This window comes from Mesocricetus auratus, unplaced genomic scaffold (assembly GCF_017639785.1).
Source record: "Mesocricetus auratus isolate SY011 unplaced genomic scaffold, BCM_Maur_2.0 Super-Scaffold_100007, whole genome shotgun sequence".
Lineage (NCBI taxonomy): Eukaryota > Metazoa > Chordata > Mammalia > Rodentia > Cricetidae > Mesocricetus > Mesocricetus auratus.
Genome location: NW_024429191.1, coordinates 28,466,972 through 28,488,862, shown reverse-complemented (window position 1 = coordinate 28,488,862; position 21,891 = coordinate 28,466,972). Strand labels below are relative to the sequence as shown.

At 46.4% G+C, this 21,891-nt stretch overlaps 2 protein-coding genes and 3 non-coding genes across 5 annotated transcripts; all 5 read right to left on the bottom strand.

Annotated features, from left to right (window-relative positions):
- Nucleotides 1-15: 15 nt before the first annotated feature.
- On the bottom strand, nt 16-4,577 carry Rack1 (receptor for activated C kinase 1). The gene is made up of 8 exons (XM_040748498.1): nt 4,354-4,577; nt 3,172-3,343; nt 2,553-2,700; nt 1,895-1,990; nt 1,426-1,536; nt 890-1,030; nt 290-400; nt 16-123 (listed from the first exon to the last, which is right to left on the bottom strand). Exons 1-8 carry the CDS (start codon nt 4,460-4,462, stop codon nt 58-60), a joined length of 954 nt encoding a protein of 317 aa, XP_040604432.1. The 5' UTR covers nt 4,463-4,577; the 3' UTR covers nt 16-57.
- LOC121141644 lies at nt 2,195-2,262 on the bottom strand. The gene has a single exon (XR_005878608.1). It is a non-coding gene; the product is annotated as a small nucleolar RNA SNORD95 (small nucleolar RNA).
- LOC121141633 lies at nt 2,853-2,932 on the bottom strand. Its single transcript, XR_005878600.1, has one exon. It is a non-coding gene; the product is annotated as a small nucleolar RNA SNORD96 family (small nucleolar RNA).
- On the bottom strand, nt 4,017-4,084 carry LOC121141645. Its single transcript, XR_005878609.1, has one exon. It is a non-coding gene; the product is annotated as a small nucleolar RNA SNORD95 (small nucleolar RNA).
- Nucleotides 4,578-16,273: 11,696 nt separating the features above from the next.
- On the bottom strand, nt 16,274-21,433 carry LOC101837686 (peptidyl-prolyl cis-trans isomerase A-like). The gene is made up of 2 exons (XM_005071976.3): nt 20,945-21,433; nt 16,274-16,357 (listed from the first exon to the last, which is right to left on the bottom strand). Exons 1-2 carry the CDS (start codon nt 21,431-21,433, stop codon nt 16,274-16,276), a joined length of 573 nt encoding a protein of 190 aa, XP_005072033.2.
- Between the last annotated feature and the right edge of the window lie 458 nt (nt 21,434-21,891).

Genomic DNA, 21,891 nt, shown 5'->3' with positions numbered 1-21,891 from the left:
CATAACTGAAAACAATTTCAGAAAGCCACTTTATTTCTAAGACTCTGTCATAAACTTTTAGCGGGTACCAATAGTCACTTGCCACACTCTCACCAAGTTGTCTGTGTAACCAGCAAACAGAGTCTGTAAAAGAGAATGACAACAGGGTTATAATCAGCCCTAAAACAAGGAACTTTTAGTTTTATCACACTCATTCCCCAGACAGGCATATTTAATATTTTCCAGGTCTAACTAGTCTATTGAAAGTCAACCTGGTTGTCATTTCATTTATATTAACTCAAGTACTTACCTGGCCATCAGCAGACCATGCCAGGGAGGTACACTGGGGTGGCTCTGCCTTGCTGCTGGTGCTGATAACTTCTTGCTTCAGTTCATCTACAATGATCTTGCCCTCCAAGTCCTAAAACGGACCAAAATCAGGTAAGGATGCTCATACCAATCATACCATGGACTTTTATGGTCTTTTTTAAAATGGAGCCCATAAGAGGGCACAAATTAAAGGGCCTTGCTTGGCAATCTAAAAGTTTTAGGGTTATATTTTGGCAAACCACTTGCCTAGAATGTGCAAGGCTCCAGATTCAATCCCAAATACCACTTACTACATAGCAATCCCCAGTCTTTTATTTGTCTAAAAATTCTTTAATGAAGATTACTAAATTAAAGCTAATGGCACAGGTGGTAGGGATTTGGCTTATGTCTCTTAAGTGCTGGGCAAGTGCTCTATTATCTTTTATACACTACTGACATACTTTTGCTTTGGCCCAAATGACTGTCAAGGGAAAAAAACCTTAATTTGTCAATTGACAGCAGCTGAAAATGATGGAATCTACCAAGAAAGTTTGATTTATGGCAGTGAAATCAATGTGCTCTGTAACAAGACCACACTTACCCAAATCTTGATACTGGGGCCAGTAGCAGCACAGAGCCAGTAGCGGTTGGGGCTGAAACACAAGGCATTGATGATGTCCCCACCATCTAGTGTGTAAAGGTGCTTGCCTTCGTTGAGGTCCCATAGCATAGCCTGGCCATCCTGGACAGACAGAAAAGGTGAGTTAGGACAAATAAAGCTAATGACTGAAGTATCAGTACTCATGGTGCTAAGACCTTTCCTCTAATGCACAATACCCACACTAACTTACTTTTATTTATGTATAAACGTTTGCCTGCATGTATCTCTACAGCCAGAAGAGGGCACCAGATCTTATTATTGATGATCTTGAGCCACCATATGGTTGCTAGGAAATGAACTCAGGACCTCTAGAAGAACCAGTCAGTGCTCTCTCCAGCCCCCAACTTTCAAAGAAAAACTTCTTCGGTATACCTTTCTACACAAGGCTCAGAAACATTCCCACAGTTTAGCTAATCTTTTAACTGGTGCAAGCTATCAGTGTTCTCCATAAATAAAGATCAGAGGTCCCCAAATACCTTGCCTCCAGAAGCACAGAGGGACCCATCTGGAGAGACGGTCACTGTGTTCAGATAGCCAGTGTGGCCAATGTGGTTGGTCTTCAGCTTGCAGTTAGCCAAATTCCATACCTAGGGAAAGAGGTCCATGAGTGACCAGGGTTATGGCCTACACTCAAGAAAGGAACAACATCTTTAAAGGTAACTCAGAACAGGTATCGTAAGCATATGTAATCCCAATATCTGGTTGGCTGAAGGCAGGAAGACCACTAATTTGAGGCCTGCCTGGATAACACAGGTCTGTCAGGGATACAGAGTGAGACCTGGCCTCAAAAACAAACCCAATCCCTAATGAACTGAGACAAAACACCAAGAGCCAAAGCCAAGGTAATTTGCAAAACATTCCAAACAGGAGTGCATTGTTACCATCTCAGAGGAATGGGAATACATTTTAGATTTCTAACAGGGCCAAGCCATTGTTGAAACTCACCTTGACCAGCTTGTCCCATCCACAGGAGACGATGATAGGGTTGCTGCTGTTCGGGGAGAAGCGGACACAAGACACCCATTCTGAATGACTCTCATCCTACAAAGATGCAGGGTAAGTAAGAGGAAGCTGTACTTCCAAGACTACAGATAACCTACCCTAAGTGGGGCAACAGCACCCTCACCAACCCTACTCAGGATCAGCAGAACAGTTGGTAAAGACATCTGTCAAGCCTGCTGATTCATGTTTGAGTCGTAGGATGCCTCCAAGTTTACCCACTCCTCATGAATACAGCGCCAGGCACAGCTCAGAAACAGCCTCTGGATTTCAGCATTGCACCTCAGATGGCATGTTGGGGTCATCACTGCTCTGCCTGGCTTATAGCCCCATAAGTACTTAAACACACCTCCAGTAGGTAGGTAAAGATTTAAAACCCCCTCTTAGGAAAGTTATGGGACACATCTGGGTATTTGCTTGTGTGTAAGGGTCTATGCAACTGATGCCTTGGCTTGGGGTTCCATGTCCCAACTCAGAAGAAAAAAAACCCAAGTTCAAGGCTAAGCAGGGTCACATAGTAATGAACCCATTTCAGAAACAGCAACCAAATCCCCAGGGGCTGGGAGACAACCTCTAACTTGTAGCTATCACTCCATCACTTTACCTGGACGGTGTACTTGCAGACACCCAGAGTATTCCATAACTTTATGGTCTTGTCTCGGGATCCAGAGACAATCTGCCGGTTGTCAGAGGAGAAGGCCACACTCAACACATCCTTAGTATGGCCTACAAATCGTCTCGTGGTGGTGCCCCTAAGAGGGAGAACCTGGTTACTTTCTAGACAATGTATCCATTTACAGTCAGACCCTTCTCTTGGCATCATCCCCACTCCAGTAGGCTCTATTATTCCACACAGCTTACATGTGGCTTCGTCTTATTGACCCATTCCTGGTATGTGCCAGAGAACCCATTCAGAATTGCAGGACATGTCCTCATTCCCTTGTGGGGATTGGTTGACAATGTCTTCTTGTCATCACTAGGATCCTCTATTACACCTGCCAAATGCCCATCTAGGACAACTTTCAAGATGAATCACTTGTTTTAACAGCCCACTGTACCAAGTAAAAATACTCAACTACACCACACAATCCCTCTGCAACTTCCACGAGGCCACACCCCATCATCTTATCCCACCCTCTACAAAAGGACCAATTTCCAAGATTCTAGGGAGTCTACCTCAATTTTGCCCAGCTCTCCCCCAAGGTCCCAAAGCAGCTACTTGCGTTGTGAGATCCCAGAGGCGCAGCGTTCCATCCCAGGAGCCTGAGAGGGCAAACTGGCCATCAGAGGAGATAACAACATCACTGACAAAGTGGGAGTGGCCTCGCAGCGCACGCTGTGGTATGCCATAGTTGGTCTCGTCCCTGGTCAGCTTCCACATGATGATGGTCTTGTCTGAAAAGGTAGAAGAAACTTCATAAGGACACCCACAACCTACCTAAGGCACACAATTTACAATGCTTTAGGGTCACTGGAGTAATAACAAGGGGAGGATCAGTACATTCAGGGGGAGAAACGGAAAAGATGTAAGGTGCACCCGAGACTATGGGTACCACACTTGCTGGGATTAAAACTTAAATCCAACCAAGTATTTAATGTGCATTGAGTGTTTCCCGTACATGTATGCCCATGGTGTTTTCAGAAGAGGGTGTCAGATTCCCTCTAACTAGCTACAGTCGGACTGCAAGTCACCATGTGGTTTCTGGGAAGCAAACCCTACCTAGTCCCCTTGAAGAGTAACCAGTCACTACCCATCACTCCAGCACAAAGCTAACTCAATAGTAGCACAATCACTTGGGTGTGGGATAAGCAGACCGCCTTTTGTGCCTTCTAAGGTTTGACCAGAAATGCAGAAGCTATGGCAAGTAGCAGACGGTCCTAGCCATGCACCATGTCATCAAACTGTACAGAAACAAACAGAATGCCCGATAAGCTTCACACCAGGAGAATGAACCTAAGTTTGGGCAGGTAGGGAGATCTGGGATAAAGATGAGTCATGGGAAAAAAAGACCTGGGGAATAATGTAGCTTCCGAGTTTATGCACTGCTTAGAGCTCAGGGCCAGGCGGTGGCTCAGAAACAGCCTCTGGATTTCAGCAAAGTAACTCAGATGGCATGTTGGGGTCATCACTGCTCCGCCTGGCTTGTGGCTCCTTACCTACTTAAATATATCTCGAGGAAGCAAGCGAGAGATTCAAAGTCACCAGATCTTACGTGAGTTATGCGACACGACTCGGTTTCCGTACATGTGCAAAGGTTCGCCCTACTTGGGGCCCAGGTTCGGGTCCCCAACTCATAACTGGATGGGGAAATGGACCAAGCCAGCTAACCCACGCGCCCCCTGCAAAGCCAGGAGACACGCAGCCCCCGGAAAACCTGCTGTTTCGCCCGGCATGCAGCCCGTACCTCGAGACGCAGACAGAATCATGTCTGGGAATTGCGGAGTGGTGGCGATCTGTGTTACCCAGCCGTTATGGCCTTTGAGGGTCCCACGAAGGGTCATCTGCTCGGTCATGGCTGCAGCTGATACGAGTGTCGCCGCAGCGACAAGGATGGCACCGGATAGCTCAGAGAGCCAAGCACCACAGCGGCAGCCACAGCGACCCCGCGGAGGAAAAGAAAGAGCGGCCTCCGCCGGAACCGGAAATACCCGGAGAGCAAGGCGGGGATTCCCATGATTCACCGCTGCCCAAAGATGGCGTCACCAGGTAGTGGGAGGGGCTGGGTAGGATACGTCGCAATATCGCCTTTTCTTCTGCCACGGAACATAGTTTGGCAGCGCTGAATGTATGCATTCTGAAGGAAGATGTACGGGGTTTTAAGAGAGGCTCCTTGGCAGATTAGAACGTGTTGTGGAAGCAAAATAAGACGACCGGCTCATTGCCATACTGTGGGGGGCTTCTCCCTCCCCCACTACGTGGCAGAGACGGAGCTCCACCCTTTCCGCTTGGTGTTCTGGCTCCTTGGTTGGCGACTCCGATTTAAGCTATGAGTTAAGGAAGTGCTGTTAAAATTCCAATTACAGGCGTGTGCCATCGAATCTGGCCTTTTTTTAAGGCAAGGTTTAATGTAGTGAAGTCTAATTTTAAATTGGCTTTGTAGCCAAAGATGATTTTGATCTCCTGCCCTGTTTCCCAAATTCTGAGATTATAGGCCGGGGTCACCTGACGAGGCTACAGAGGAAGTCCTAGGTTCAGATTTCTGGGGGTTTTTTTTGGAATCCCTTTCTGTGGTTCTGACCATTCCACAGAAAAGCCTGCTTGTGTAGCCCTGAAAGAAGTGTTCCTAGTCAGGAAAGCAGAGGAACACTGATAATTTGGCAATCTGATGACCTCTCCCTCAAAACTTGTTTAAACATCTAGTGTCCCCCTTAAGTCACAGTTCTCTTCTTAGGATTTATGTTTTAAAATATTATTTTGAGCCGGGCGTTGGTGGCGCACGCCTTTAATCCCAGCTCTCGGGAGGCAGAGGCAGCCTGGTATACAGAGCGAGTTCCAGGACAGCCTCCAAAACAATACAGAGAAACCCTGTCTCGAAAAACCAAAAAAAAAAAAGTGTGAGTGCGATTGTGCTTGCCACAACGCCAAGGGGGAAGTCAGGAGTTTTCTCTCCTGTCATGTGGACTTGGCTACGGATGACCTGTACCTCTTGCTCAATTCAATTTTTTTTTTATTTATCCGTTTATGTATGCAGTGTTCTGCCTGCATGTGTGCTTGTGTGACAGTTGTGAGCCACCATGTGGTTGCTAGGAATTGAACTCGTAACCTGTTGAAGAAGAGCCAGTGCTCTCAACCTTTTAGCCATGTCTCCAGTCCAATTCAAATACTTTTTTTTTTTTTTTTTTTTTTTTTTTTGGTTTTACGAGACAGGGTTTCTCTGTATTGTTTTGGAGGCTGTCGGTCCAGCCCGGCCTCGAACTCACAGAGATCCGCCTGCCTCTGCCTCCCGAGTGCTGGGATTAAAGGCGTGTGCCACCAACGCCCGGCAAGTATTGATTTTTTTTATTTGTAAATGCATTGGTTTTAGTTTATTTGTGAAATGGGACTGAAATTAGTACTTAACATAATATGGTTGTGTGGAGAATAAAGGAATGTTGGAGACTAGGCATTGTGTCAGAAGCCTGTTATCCCAGCACTCGGGAGGCAGAGTCAGGAGGATCACTGTGAGTTCAAGGCCAACGTAGTCTACGTAGCAAGTTCCAGACCAGCCAGGGACTAGATAATGAAACCCGAAAATAAAACCAGAGTTGGGTGGTGGTGGCTCATACCTTTAACCCAGCTCTGGGGAGGCAGAAGCAGGTAGATCTCAGTGAGTTTGAGGCCAGCCTAGTCTACACAGTGAGTTCCTGGACAGCCAGGGATGTTACACAGAGAAACCCTGTCTCCAAAAGCCAAAAATAAAAATAAAGAAGTGAAGTTTGGAGTAAAGTCATATGCAGGTGAGAAAGCAATCTCTTGTGAGAATGTGGATTTATAATGTTCTGTTGCAAAGGTTCTTGACTGAGAACTGAGCAGTGAGAGTTGGCAGAGAACCTGCTAGGATTAGGGTAGGACCTTAGCAAGGTACATTGGAAGGCATTTGGAAAGGAACATGTTAGGTGAGTATAGTGACCGAGCTGCTGCACCCTGTGGTTGCCCAGGTGTGCAAAGGTTAGGGCTTCTCCCTTCAGACCACTTACTCTTCGGGCCTCCTGCAGCCTCCCCAGGGCTCCCGCCAACTCTCTGGACTACACAGGGTGCTGTCAAGGATGTGTTCCTTTACAACCTGATGAGTGTCTTTTTAGGACCCTCAGGTTGTTTACATGTGTCCTTGGTAAACCCAACTGAATGCCTTTATTTTCCATTGTTTTGTTTCTCTGGTGGTCCTGGAAGTCACCCGTCCTTCTCACCCCATAACCAGTTTGCTACCAATTAAGTGGGTCATGCTAGCACCTTTCTGTGTCTCTGTACTGCTCTTTGTAAATAGAAAGGTGAACCCCTACATCCACATACTAACTTCCTTGTTTATTTCCCTTTTAAAAAATGTCATTCTCTTTTTCCTCTGGTCTTGGGGAGGAAAACTAGAGGAGGGGCATGTAGACCAGCGTGCTACCGGTGAGCTACATCCCCAGACCCCTTTCTTTCTTTCCTTTTTTTTTTTTTTTTTTTCAAGACAGGGTTTCTCAGGAGGCTGGAGAAATGGCTCAAAGGTTAAGAGCACTGGCTGCTCTTCCAGAGGTCCTGAGTTGAATTCCCAGCAACCACATAGTGGCTCACAACCATATGTAATGAGATCTGGTGCCCTCTTCTGATGTGCAGGCAACACGCAGGTAGCACGTTGTATACAAACTAAATAAATAAATTTTGAAAAAAAAAAAAAGGTCTCTGTGTAACAGTCCTGGCTGTCCTGGAACTCATTTTGTAGACCAGGCTGGCCTCAACTCACTGAAATTTGCCTGCCTCTGCCTCCACAGTGCTGGGAGGCCCAGACCCTTTTCTTCCTTTTTTTTTTCTCTTCCTCCCTCACCACCCTCTTTTCCTCTCTTCATCCCCTCCCCAGGACAGGGCGTCACTGTGCAGCTCTCTGGCTGACCTTTACCTTCCTACCACTGAAGTCATAGGCATACTCCACCAAGCCCTGTTTTCTATTTTTTTTTCTTGATCTCTCCCTAGGGCGCCCTAAGGCATCAGATTTCTGAGCTAGACTGGAAGTCTGAGTTTAAAACGAATGCTTCCCAGACCTTCCTGGGATGCCTGGGATGGATGGGACTACTGCAGATCCTTTTCCCAGGGCCTGGAGGTTGGGGGCAGGGTGTATGTGGGGCAGCCTTGCCCACAGAGACACTGCCTTTCCCAGAGTCCCTGCCTACCACTCCCTTGCTCTGTCTCTGTGGCCCTGAGGTGCCACCTTCTTTCCTAGGGCTGTGAGACCGGGACGGAGGCCTGTGACCGGAAGCTGCTTTCATCCTTCTTTGCTTGTCAAGCCCCTACAGGGAGAATTTAGAAGTTGTTTTGGATCTCACCTTGGCTAAGATGGTGATGCCAACCACGAAATGGAGAAAAGTAATGTGGTAGACCTCATGCACAACCAGACTCTGAAGGACTGTGGTTTCCTTTGCTAGTCTTCCTTCAGTTCCATCACAGGAACCAAAGAGAATATGTGCAGGCCATTATGGCCTCTGGAGGACAACAGAGCCTAGCGGATCAGTGCCTTGTAATATTGGGAATTTCTTGAAGTGTAGCTCGGGGCATGGGCCTAGAAGACAGAGGGGCGGCCTTGCCTGCTCCTCACACTGGAGTTGATCATCTCTTCATCACTTGTTTTGTGAATCTCCCTAGTGCATCAACAAATGCTCCTGCTTAGTTGGGGCCAGGAGACCCCACCTCTGGGGGAAAGATCAGTACATTTGACTCTTGGTCTGTAAAGGTTTTCAGCTCCTGCTCTCAGCCCCCCCTCAGCCACGGGACACTTGCGTGTCAGCCACGCTCCTCCTAAAATAAGTTTGCAAATCTTGGACTTCTGGCTCCTGGTCATTCCTCTAGTCTTGTGGAGATGAGAAGCATATTGGACCCCACCCCCCATGTGACCTTTGAGAAAAGATTCAGGGTTGGCCCATACAATGTTGGCAGAATGATTGCTGGTTGTGCCCACCATTCTTGTCCTGAAGTTCAGCTGTGTGTCACTACACAGCTTCAGGGTTATTCCTTTTCTTGTGTCTTCATGAACTGCTTCCATTCCACACAAGGGAACTAGAAAGGCTTCTGAGAAAGCTGGTGTCTGTTTTGTAGAAGCTGTCAGGACCCACCTAGTATACAGAGAGCTAGCTCTTCAGGCTGTGTAGAGCTCTGTGACCTTAGGCTCTACCCACTCTTGCAAGCATTCAGTACTCTGGAAGCGGGGTCTCTTTGTAGATAAACGTGTGTGGTGAGAATCAGTCATCCTCTGGGCTCTGGGCTATGCAGATTCCTGGTAACTGGTTTAGTCAGGCCGCTGTGTGGTCTCATGGGTCTTCTCCTCCTACTCTTCATTTCCCTCCACACAAGCCTTTACACATGACTCTTCTGCCTAGCAGGCCCTCCATAGCCTACCCTCCTCATAGCTAAAACTAAACTTGCTTGGATCTCACCGGAGGTTGCTGGGAAGTGCTCAGTGACCCCCCCCAGGTCAAGGTCAGGTTCCTTTGGTGCTCTCATGGCCATGCTTATAGTCACTGGTCCCAAGCTCAGTGAATACTTACTGGATTCTCAGGGCTTCCTTTATGAGTGTCCTGGGATAGGGCTGGTCTGTTTCTGCTTACATTTTATATTTTCAGCACCGTGTTGAGGACGTGGCCTGTCGAAGCTTCTAACCTTCGTGGTCAACCTCACAGACTTACTTTTAAATGGCAAAAGAAGGGTGTTCGAGATAGAGGGATCATCAAGGATGCAGAGTCTTGGCTTTTAGAATTTAGATAGTAGACAAAAACCCTAGATAGGTCAGGATCACTAGTGAGGAATGTATTTGTAGCTAAAGAGTTAAAATTTTGTCCTGATAATATTTGTAGCTAAAGAGTTAAAATTTTGTCCCTCAGTCAGTCTGTCTGTCTCTCTCTTGTTTTTGGTTTTACAAGAAAGGATTTCTATGTTTCCTGGCTGTCCTGGAACTCACTCTATAGACCATGCTGAACTCAGAACTCAAAGAGATCCACCTGCCTTTGCCTCTAGGTGCTGTGATTAAAGATTTGTGCCACCACCACCCAGCTTCTCAAGTAGTCTCTTTAGGTTAAGAGCAAAGAGACTCTGGACTTCGTGATTCTTCATAAAATCTAAACAATGAAACTGTTGCCCTATTGCAGCTACCTTTTATTACTTAGTTCCGAGATCTTGATTTTTGTACCTGCTTTGTCTGTGAGGGTCGTTGTTTTCTCAGCTGGACATGACATAACAGCTCTAAAATTAAAAAATATTGAGGGGATCGATCCTGCTGCCTCTAGTCTGAGACTAGAGAAGTGGGCCATTGTATCCGTTAATACACAGATGCCTGGACACCATTGTATCCGTTAATACACAGATGCCATGGATACCATTAGTAGGCTCTGGCTAGACCAGGTTGTCCTTCCACTGAGCACTGCTGAACACCAATGCCATGTTCTGGCTATAGGGCCTCAGTCTACACCACTAAGTCTACAGGGCTTGTGTTTACAATAGTGGTTCTCAATTGGATAGTCAAACTTTTTTTTAAATGTGATGGGTTTTGCATTTTTATCTGTGCACTGTGTGCGCAATGCCCAAAGAGACCAGAAGAGGGTGTGGGATCCCCTGGAACTGGTGTAACAGAAGGTTGTAAGTGGCCATGTGGGTGCTGGGAATAGAAACTGGGTTTTTTTTTTGGAAGAGCAGCCAATGCTCTTAACTGCTAATCTGACTATCTAGGTCTGTGGGGATGGTTTTTGAGTGTCCCCACAGGTGACATTTTGCAGTTTCTGGAGACATTTGATGCTGTTATAACTGGTGGAGGGGGCAAGTGTTACCCCTGTTAACTGGAATCTTGAGACATTCAGTATTTGACAACACACAGAACAGCCCCTCAACCCCAAAGAATTATCTTGTTCGAAGCATCAATTCTGAGCTTGAGGAACTTTAATCTAGTTGAAGTGTGGACCAGCTCTTCATGCCTATGGTGTCCAGGCTCGGTCACATAATATACAATGCTAGCAAGTGTCTGATAAGTTGGGAGGGGAACAATACAGAATCAGTAGGCTCTATGAAGCTGCAGAGTAACTCTAACTGTGGTGTGTTTCGATATAATAGAAGCCTTAGAGCTAAGGAGTTGAGGATTTTAGATATTAGGAAATCTCTGTGAAGATGGGGTCCAGGGTACAGCCACAGTAGAGGAGCAAGCTGAAACTGTTTGTCAGGTAACTGAATAGTCAACAGCTGAACCTGGGAAGGAAGATGTTCAGTAAAATGAGTACCTAGTACATGTGTTTGCATCCCCCCCCAACTTTAGTAATACATACTGCTCTTTTAAAGTTGTAAAAAGTTCTCATCCTGTTTCCTTCAGGTTACTGAAAAATCCAAAATCGAGCTTCATGTAGTTAGTTGGTAGAGTGTTTGCCTAACGTGGATAAAGGCCTGGCTTCAATTCCCAGCACCCCATAAACCTGGGTGTAGTGTAGCTTAGGGCGTGGCGGCAGGAAGATCAAACACTTAAGATAATTTTTTCTGTATATTGAGTTCAAGACCAGCCTGAGATACATGAAATCTGTCTCAAAACAACAACAAAAACCCCCAGTATTTTTTTTTTGTTTTGTTTTTTTGAGACAGGGTTTCTCTGTGGCTTTGGAGGCTGTCCTGGAACTCGCTTGGTAGTCCAGGCTGGTCTCAAACTCACAGAGATCCGCCTGCCTCTGCCTCCCGAGTGCTGGGATTAAAGGCGTGCGCCACCAACGCCCGGCTCAAAACACCCAGTATTAATTATGTCTGGGAGTACTTGTTGCTCCTTCTAGAGGGCCTGGATTCCATTCCCTGCATCCATATTGGATGACTCAAAACCACATGTAACTCTAGCTCTAGGAATTATGATGCCCTCTTCTGCCTCCAAAGACACTGACACATACACACACAATTCAATTAAAAATGAAGAAGCACCAGAAGTAGAATGATTTTGTAGCTATTGCAGTAATAGATTTTTCTTCTCACTCATGTTTTCTGATTTAGCCTCTGAGATTTTTGTCCTGGTATAGGAGAAATATTTGCCCTCTTTTGGCCTCCTTGGGCACCTGCCTCATGTGCACACCACATCCCCCTCCCATTAAAAATAAAAATAAAAATACAATCTTGTCTCAAAACAAGCAAAGAACAACAGCAACAACAAAAGAATATGGGATAGAGAGTTGGCTCAACAGGTGAGAACTTAATGCTTTTCCAATAAGGATGGAGATCAGTTCCCAGCTCCCATGTCAAGAAGCTCATGACTACCTGTAACTTCAGTTCCAGGGGCTCTGACACCTCAGGTACCCGAACTCATATGCACATATCTGACATGGGCACACTTAAACATAACTAAAAGTAAATCTTAAAAACATAAGTGAGAGCGAGTTCCAGGACAGGTTCCAAAAACAATATAGAGAAACCCTGTCTCGAAAAACCAAAAAAAAAAAAAATCTGTCTCAGATTTCATAAGTGAGTGTTTAAAAACATAAGTGAGAGCTGGGCATTGGTGGCGCATGCCTTTAATCCCAGCACTTGGGAGGCAGAGGCAGGTGGATCTCTGTGAGTTCGAGACCAGCCTGGTCTACAAGAGCTAGTTCCAGGACAGACTCCAGAGCCACAGAGAAACCCTGTCTCGAAAAAACAAAACAAAAAACAACAACAACAAAAAGTGAAACATTTTATCAGTCTCTGTCTGGAGTGCCAGGTTACCAAGGCCTATGGTAACCCTTCATCCAGCTTTATCCAGTTTTCGGGATTTTCCTCTTTCCTTGATTTGTGCCCCAGTGAAAAGTACAGTGTAGACTTAAACACACGCAGCATAAATAAAGTTCCAGGAAACTTTTAGTGTTCCCTCCCTTATGCTTTTTTTTTTTTTTTTTTGAGACAGGGTTTCTCTGTGGCTTTGGAGGCTGTCCTGGAACTCGCTCTGTAGACCAGGCTGGCCTCGAACTCACAGAGATCCGCCTGCCTCTGCCTCCCGAGTGCTGGGATTAAAGGCGTGCACCACCCACGCCCGGCTCCTCCCTTATGCTTTTAAGGAACTAACATTTTCTCTTTTAGTCAGTACAATGCTGTTTATGGTACAATGTCAGATGGTCCTGATGGTGCAGGCCTTTCTCTGCAGATGCTTCCAGTGGGAAGACTGCAAGTGCAAGGTCTGCTTGGACTGGGGTGAGAGTTCAGGGACAGCCTCACCACTAAGAGACAGACTGAACACACAAAAGGAGAGCTGGAACATAGTTTAGTTGTAGGCCACTTGCTTAGCATATGCAAGGCTCAGTGTCCAATGTGGAATGTCTAAGTTACTAATAGCAGCTTGTGAAAAATGCTGTCCCACCAGCTCCCAAATAATGACATGGAGATTTCTTTTTTTTGGGGGGGGTTTCCGAAGGTTTCTCTATATTGTTTTTGGAACCTGTCCTGGAACTCACTCTGTAGACCAGGCTGGCCTCGAACTCACAGAGACCCGCCTGCCTCTACCCCCCTAGTGCTGGGATTAAAGGAGTGTGCCACCACTGCCCATCGGAGATTTCTTATTATCAAAGAGTGGCTTAAAGCTTAAGCTTGTTTCTAACTTTTTTTTTTTTCTGTTTTTCGAGACAGGATTTCTCTGTGGCTTTGGAGGCTGCCCTGGAACTAGCTCTTGTAGACAAGACTGGTCTCGAACTCACAGAGATCCGCCTGCCTCTGCCTCCTGAGTGCTGAGATTAAAGGTGTGCACCACCACCGCCCGGCTCTAACTCCGTTCTTCTAATTTAAATAGACTCATTTATACTAATCTGTGTTCTGCCACATGGTTTGTGACTGTTACCTCCTGCACATCCTGCTTGCTCCTGGCATCTCCCCTGTGCCTGGATAATCTCCTACTTCCTCTCTCTGCCCAGAAGTACTGCCTATATCTCCTGTCTAGCTATTGGTTGTTCAGCTCTTTATTAAATAAGTCACAGCAATATATCTTCACACAGTGTACAAATATCCCACAACAGCAGCTACCCTAGTGGAGCCTTCAACACATTCTGAAGCCCTTTTCTACATTTCTTGGCTTGAGCTAAACTATTAAGTTGGGGAGGACAAGGGTGTTCTGCACAACATTTTGTACACACCTGACCGTGCAGAACAGACAGCAAGCATTTCCAACGTGTATATTGAGGAAAAAAACACAAGTGAAACTTGGGAGGTGGCAGCAACAGGACTAGGATATCAAGGTTTTCTCCTGATACATATTGATATCAAGGAGCCTGAGTAAGAAATAAAACCTGCACACACACAAATACCTACTGGGGTTGAAAAGATGTCTCAGATGAAGAGCACATGGTGCTCTTGCAGAAGACCCCAGTTCAGTTCGTAGCACCTGTGTCTGGTGGCTCACCTTCTGTAACTACAGCTCCAAGAGCACCCCTGACACATGGCATCCATTCACACAGATACAGAAGCATACACATAAGTGCACACCTCACACATGGCATCCATTCACACAGATACAGAAGTATGCACATAAGTGCACACCTCACACATGGCATCCATTCACACAGATACAGAAGCATACACATAAGTGCACACCTCACACATGGCATCCATTCACACAGATACAGAAGCATACACATAAGTGCACACCTCACACATGGCATCCATTCACACAGATACAGAAGTATGCACATAAGGGGTGAGACTTTTAAGAAGAGTACTGGCCAGGCGGTGGTGGCGCACGCCTTTAATCCCAGCACTCGGGAGGAAGAGGCAGGTGGATCTCTGTGAGTTCGAGGCCAGGCTGGACTGACAGCCTCCAAAACAATACAGAGAAACCCTGTCTCATAAAACAAAAAACAAAACAAAACAAAAAAAGAGCACTGACTGTTCTTCCAGAGAAGCCAGGTCAGTTTCCAACAATCATATGCCAGGTAACCACTGTAACTCCAAGTTCTGAAACCCTCACACAGACATACATGCTGGCAAAACACTAATGCAAATCTAAAAAAGAAAATAATAAAAAACTGGGTAGTGGTGGCACACACCTTTAGTCTCAGCACTCAGGAGGCAGAGGCAGGTGGATCTCTGAGTTAAAGGCAAGTTCTACAGAGCAAGTTCCAGGATAGCCAAGACCACACACACACACACACACACACACACACCCACCGTCTCAGAAAAACCAACAAAACAAAAAACTGGATGGTAAAACTGGATGGTGGTGGTGCATCCTTTTAATCCCAGCACTCGGGAGGCACAGGCAGGAGGGTTTCTGTGAGTTCAAGGCCAACCTGGTCTATGGACTGAGTTCTAGGACAGCCCAGGACTGTTTCACAGAGAAACCCTATCTCAAAAAACCAAAAAAACAAAACAAACAAACAACAACAACAACAACAACAAAAACCAAAAAATCACCCGAGTATGATGATACATGTCTTTAATCTCAGTACTCAGGAAGCTGAGGTAAGCAGATTCTTTGAATACAAGGCCAGCCTGGTCTATCTACTGAAGTTCCAGGACAGCTAGAACTATACCAAGAGACTATTTCTCAAAATACAAAGCAAAAGACAAAATGTATACTTTTGTTGGGACAGTATCTTTGGTCTCAAACTCTGTACCCAAGGATGACCTTGAACTCTTGATCTACCTGCCTCTTTCTTCCAAAAACTGGGATTACAAGCATTCCTGCTCCAGTTTTATAATTATGTTCTTTTTCTCCTTTTCCCCCCATTTAACATACTGATCCAGGTCTAATTCTAGGGACTAATAGGAGACAGTGGTATTGTTAACAAAATTGTAATCTGCTGCCATCAGTTTGCAGAAAAGAAACCCCAAGCAGCAGTAAACTGTTGATTCTAAAGTGTCTTATCAACCAAAACGGGGGCAAGGGTTAGCTAACCCCTCCAAAGAACATGAAGAAAATACTGAATTTGAGAGTTACTAGACTTGGACATGGGAAATTAGGGTTATGCTTGCAGTGGCTTCAGGTTGAAATTAGCTACTGTGACAATATACCCCTTCACAGGCCACCCATATTTCCAGGGGCTTTTACTCCCCTGGATGGGTGCTGGTGGAAAGTGTGCTCAGCGTTTCCTCTATAGATGCATAGCCCCAAAGCCAAAATTAGAAAGAGAGATGGGGTGGGTTAGTGGGGAGATAAACACTTTTTGGAACTGCAAAGAAAACAGCCCCTTACTGGCTTCGTTTTCCTCATGTTTAGAGGCGTAGCATGCTCCGGGTGTCTCAAGTGGAACTTGGGTGCAGTGTTTCCCACTCTCCATCTCTTGTACAACTCCTGACTGAGAGCTGTGGGGCCTATTGGCATGCATCTCCATGGCAGGCATGAGCTGCCCATCTTCTGGTGCTGAAGGGACATAACAGAACCAATTCTCCAGCTGCTCTGCTCTAATTCATCATGTGTGTCTAGAAGAATCTTCTCCATGTCCCCATTGTGGGTGAAGGTTCCCAAAAGTAGGCGCTTCAGACCCCTCTCTCCCCATTCTTCTATTGCCAGGGTCATTGCCAGTGCTGCCGTTCGTGGTTAACTTCAACCGGGGACTGTCGAGAGCCACTGTGGCAGAAGCTGCTCTTTCGTCAGATAGTCTAGCCAAGAATTATGACACCGAGCGTCTTTGTTTTAAAGTTTCTGCTGTTGTACAGGGGCCTCAGAGGCTCACCTGAACGAGAGACTACATGATTGGCAGGAAGAACTGCTGCTGCAGGGATGCCTCTGCTTCCTTCTCGGGCTGGGTACCCATCATTCTTAGCTGCAGCTGTCAACATGACACAAACCTAGAATCAGCTGGGAAGATGGAACATCAACTGATAAATTGCCCTCTCACACTGGCCTGTTGCCATGTCTGTGAGGCATTTTCTTAATTGCCCATTGATGTGGGAGGGTGGTGACATCTGCAGGTGAAAGACCTCGGCATCAAAGCGCCGGGCACTGAACTGAACCCTCTGCCCAAGAACCAGGGCCAGACCACCACTGGCTGCAAATGCAAGAGGTGATTTATTGAGTACACAGGCGCCTGCGGATGCTCCTGCAACTCGGGTGCAGAGCATACCGGGCTTTCAGGGAGTACAATATTTATAGAGTTTTAATGGTTACATAAGTAACAGGCATTTCATTGGCTCATCTTGGGGGCAGGGGTAGTTCCCACGGACTAAGTTTCCTGGTATTACTTTATGAAAGACCCAGGCATACTTCAGCAATTATTATCCTGGTCCCATGACTACTATGGTGATCATAGACACAACTGGGGGCAAGGGTAGTTGCCAAGGACTAGGTGTCCTGGTATTGTCATATGAAAGTTCCCAGCACGCTTCAGTAATTATTATCTGGGTCCCATGATTGCTATAGTGATCAGACACAATTGGGGGCCAGGGTAGTTGCCAAGGACTAGGTTTTCTAGTATTGTCATATGAAAGTTCCCAGCATGCTTCAGCAATTATTATCTGGGTCCCATGACTGCTATAGTGATCACAGACATCCTGTTTTGAGGGTGAGACACCTGGTCTGGGTTTCTTTCATTAGGCAACGGCTTGGCCTTGCTTTTCTTTTCCTAGGGGGGCCCTGGGTAGGGGTCTTTCATTGGCAGGTGGGCTTGGACTGTATAAGAAATATAATTGTGCAAGTCAAGGGAAGCAGTCTAGTAAGCATTCCTCCGTAAACTCCAGGTTTCCACTTGAGTCCCTGCCTTGGCTTCCCTTGATAATGGAATGTGACCTTTAATCAAAATTAAATCCTTTCGCCGGGCGTTGGTGGTGCACGCCTTTAATCCCAGCACTCGGGAGGCAGAGGCAGGCGGATCTCTGTGAGTTCGAGGCCAGCCTGGTCTACAGAGCGAGTGCCAGGACAACCTCCAAAACTACACAGAGAAACCCTGTCTCGAAAAAAACCAAAAAAAAAAAAATTAAATCCTTTCTTTCCCGAGCTGTTTTTTTGTCAGAATGTTTTCTTACCATAAGAGAAAAGCAAAACAGGATAGTACCCCACCTCTTTTCTTTTTAAAAATGTAAGTGTGAGCCGGGTGGTGGTGGCGCATGCCTTTAGTCCCAGCATGGACTTGTGAGCTGTTCCTGGTTCTTTACATTGTTTCATACTAAGAACAAACACACACACACACCCAAGCCTGTCCATGCATGCACGTGTGCACATGGTTTTTTTGTTTGTTTGTTTGTTTTTTGAGACAGGGTTTGTCTGTATTGCTTTGGAGACTGTCCTGGAACTAGCTCTTGTAGACCAGGCTGGCCTCAAATCCTCAGAGATCTGCCTGCCTGAGTGCTGGGATTAAAGGTATGCACCACCAACGCCCGACCTGATTTTTCTTTTAATGTGTATATTTGTTACACATACTGGTGCTGGTGGAGGCCAGAAAAGGGTGTTGGATCCTTGGAGCTGGAGTTACAGGCACTTGCGAGCACTGAACATTTTTCTTTTAGACATTTTTTAACAGAATCATTTTTTTCTTTATGAATGAGTGCCTTGCCTACATGCATGTCTGTGTACCTTGTGTGTGACTGGTGCCCACAGAGACCAGAAGACTCCCTTGAAACTGGAGTTCCACATGGTTGTAAGTCATATGTAGGTGCTGGGAATTGAACCTGGTCCTCTGGAAGAGCAGCCAGTGTTCTTTAACTGTTGAGCCATCTCCAGCCACAAAGAATATCTTTGTAATAAGATGTTGCCCCAAATAAAAGTTCCTTAGTTGCTCTTACTTTCCACCTTTTCCCAGGAGAACATGGGGTCCTGTAAACTCAGAAAGTTGAGCCCTGGGCCTCTGCCATCTCTACCTGCATTACAAATATTTTAAGATGGAGAGGAATTAAAAGAAAAAGCCATAAAAAAGCAAAACAAGTTTAAAAAAAGTAATAGCAGGGTCTGTAGCTTGGTAGAATTTTTGAGTAGCACATCCTAGGCCTTGTATTCACTTCCCCATAAGTAAAAAATAAATCCGACTTTTTCCTGAAATTCCATTTGAAAGAGCTCAACATTTAAGAAATACCTGAGCTGGGTGGTGGTGGCACACACCTTTTTTTTTTTTTTTTTTTTGGTTTTTCGAGACAGAGTTTCTCTCTAGCTTTGGAGGCTGTCCTGGAACTCACTTTGTAGACCAGGCTGGGCCTCGAACTCACAGAGATCCACCTGCCTCTGCCTCCTGAGTGCTGGGATTAAAGGCCTGCGCCACCAACGCCCGGTGGCACACGCTTTTAATCCCAGCACTCGAGAGGCAGAGGCAGCCTGGTCTACAGAGCTAGTTCCAGGACAGCTAAGGGATGTTACACAGAGAAACCTTGTCTCAAAAACAACAAACAAACAAACAAACCTGAGGTGGTTTCGGGAGAGAAGGGGGTTGGGGAGCTGGCTCTGAGACCCAGCATATCCAGGGCCCTGTTCCACATTGTATGGTTTACACCCACCTGCAACTTGAGCTCAGAGGGGTCTGATGCACCTCACTTGCGGACATACCCCTCACAAAGACATGGGCATAAGCATAATTAAAAATTATACTTCTTTTTTTGTTGTTGTTGTTTTGCGAGGTTGTCCTGGAACTCCCTCTGTAGACCAGGCTGGTCTCAAACTCACAGAGATCCACCTGCCTCTGCCTCCCGAGTGCTGGGATTAAAGGCGTGCGCCACCACCGCCCAACTAAAAAAAATATACTTCTGAGATAGGGTCTGGCTATGTAGTTGTGGCCTAGAATTTTTGCCAACTAGGCTGAAGTTGGACTGATGTTTCTGGGATTAAAGGCATTCATCATCATTCCCAGTAAATATCTTTAAAAAAAAATTGGTCTGGGATGCGCCTCATTTGATAGAGTACCTGTCTGTCAGGCATGAAGCCCTGGGTTTGATATCTAGCACCATGAGCTGGTCACGGCGGCACATGCCCTGCCATCCCAGTACTTGGGAGGGGCATGAGGATGAAACCGGTCACGTGGAAGAAGATAAACACAGCTGAAGTCAAGAACAGTGCTCAGAGGCATGCTCTGGAGAGCGGATCTGGATTAGCTCAGCAGATCTTGTCCCTTTTTTTCTTTAAATTAGAAACAATCTTATTTTACAACTCAATTCCAGTTCCCTCTCCCTCCCATGCCCCCCCACCAACCCACCATCCCCCTTCTGCTCTCCAGGGAGGGTGAGGCTTTCCATGGGGGATCATCAAAGTCTGTCACATCATTTGGGGCAGGGCCTAGGCCCTCCCCCATGTGTCTAGGCTGAAAGAGTATCCCTCTATGGGGAATGGGCTCCCAAAGTCTGTTCGTACACTACGGCCCCATAGAATGCCTAGGCCTCCTAACTGACACCCACATTCAGGGGGCCTGGTTCAGTCCTATGCTGGTTTCCCAGCTATCACTCTGGGGTCCATAAGCTCCCCCCTTGTTCAGGTCAGCTGTTTCTGTGGGTTTCTCCAGCCTGGTCTTGACCCCTTTGCTCATCACTCCTCCCTCTCTACAACTGGATTCCAGGAGTTCGGCTCAGTGCTTAGCTATGGGTCTCTGCTTCTACCATCAGCTACTGGATGAAGGCTCATGCTTGTCTCTCTGTGACAGGGTTACCTCACTCAAGATGATTTCTTCTATTTCCATCCATTTGCCTGCAAATTTTAAGATTCTATTGGTTTTTTTTTCCACTGAGTAGTACTCAATTGTGTAAATGTACCATCCTTTGGGTATATGCCTAAGAGTGGAATTGCTGGATCTTAGGTAGACTGAATCCCATTTTCCTGAGGAATCTCCATACTGATTTCCAAAGTACAGATCTTGTCCTTTTCTAAGCAGAGCAAAGAGGTGCAGCCTCCTCGTGGCTAGAGAAAGGTTCTTGCGGGGGTAAAGGGGGTCACTGTAGAGATGTGTGTGAGCCAGGGACTGATAGCAGGCCATGTTCTTACAAACTAGAGTTAAGATAAATGAGGGGTCGGCTCTTTTTTTTAATTTTTAGTTTTTACTTAGGGTTTATTCATAATTATAAACTTCTCTGCAATCCAGCTAGACTTGGAGAGGAATGAGGAAAATATGGAACCCAAAGAATGTCAGTGAGAGCAGAGATTACAGGGCATTGTGAGCAGATGGGAAGGGGATGCTTTCCTGAGCTACGGAGAGAATGGTCTGGTAGGTAAGAAGCCTGCAAGTCGCTGGGCATTGGGTGTTGGTGGCGCACGCCTTTAATCCCAGCACCTGGGAGGCAGAGGCAGGCGGATCTCTGTGAGTTTGAGGCCAGCCTGGTCTACAAAGTGAGTTCCAGGACAGCCTCCAAAGCAATACGGAGAAACCCTGTCTCAAAAAACAAAACAAAACAAAAACAAGAAAAACAAAAAACAAAAACAAACAAACAAGCCTGAAAGTCAAGAGAATTACAGTTGCCCCACAGTTGGAAATGATGATCTTGCTGGTGTTGCCATTCCGTGACCCGAGATGCTCCATGGCATCCACAATGTTCATGCCTTCTTTCACCTTCCCAAAGACCACGTGCTTGCCATCCAGCCACTCGGTCTTGGCGGTGCAGATAAAAAACTGGGAACCATTTGTGTTTGGTCCAGCATTTGCCATGGACAAGATGCCAGGACCCGTATGCTTCAGGATGAAGTTCTCATCCTCAAATTTCTCTCTGTAGATGGACCTGCCACCAGTGCCATTATGGCGTGTGAAGTCACCACCCTGGCACATAAATCCTGGGATAATTCTGTGAAAGAAGGAACCCTTATATCCAAATCCTTTCTCTCCAGTGCTCAGAGCGCAAAAGTTTTCTGCTGTGTTTGGAACTTTGTCTGCAAATAGCTCGAAGGAGACTCGGTCCAAGGGCTCACCATCGGCCTTGGTGTTGAAGAACACGGTGGGGTTAACCATGGCTGCAGGAAGAGGTGACAGGGGACAGCAGTGTCTGCAAAGCCGAGGGGTCGGCTATTAAGGGACGGTCCCAGGTCTGTGCACTTTCTGGCCCCTCTGTTCTTTAGGAAGACAGTCCCGCAGAGAGCAGGCTCCCAGCCCCTGCCATTCTGCTCCTTAGTGGGACACGGGCTCATATCTAGGTCAGGGTTTGTTCTCTAACTCTAAGTTGGCTTTCTGCCATCACCACAATTGCTACATGGGTCATCCATTGTCTCAGGGAGCCACCAGGTAAATGGAGAAAGGTACTACAATTTCAAAGCATAAATACCCTGCACATTTTTGTTTTAAATTTGCGGTTTGGTTTCTCTGTGTAACAGCTCTGGCTGTCTCTGGACTCTCTTTGTAGAACAGGCTGGCCTCTAACTCACAGAGATCCACCTGCCTCCCGGGTGCTGGGATTACAGGTGAGTGTCACC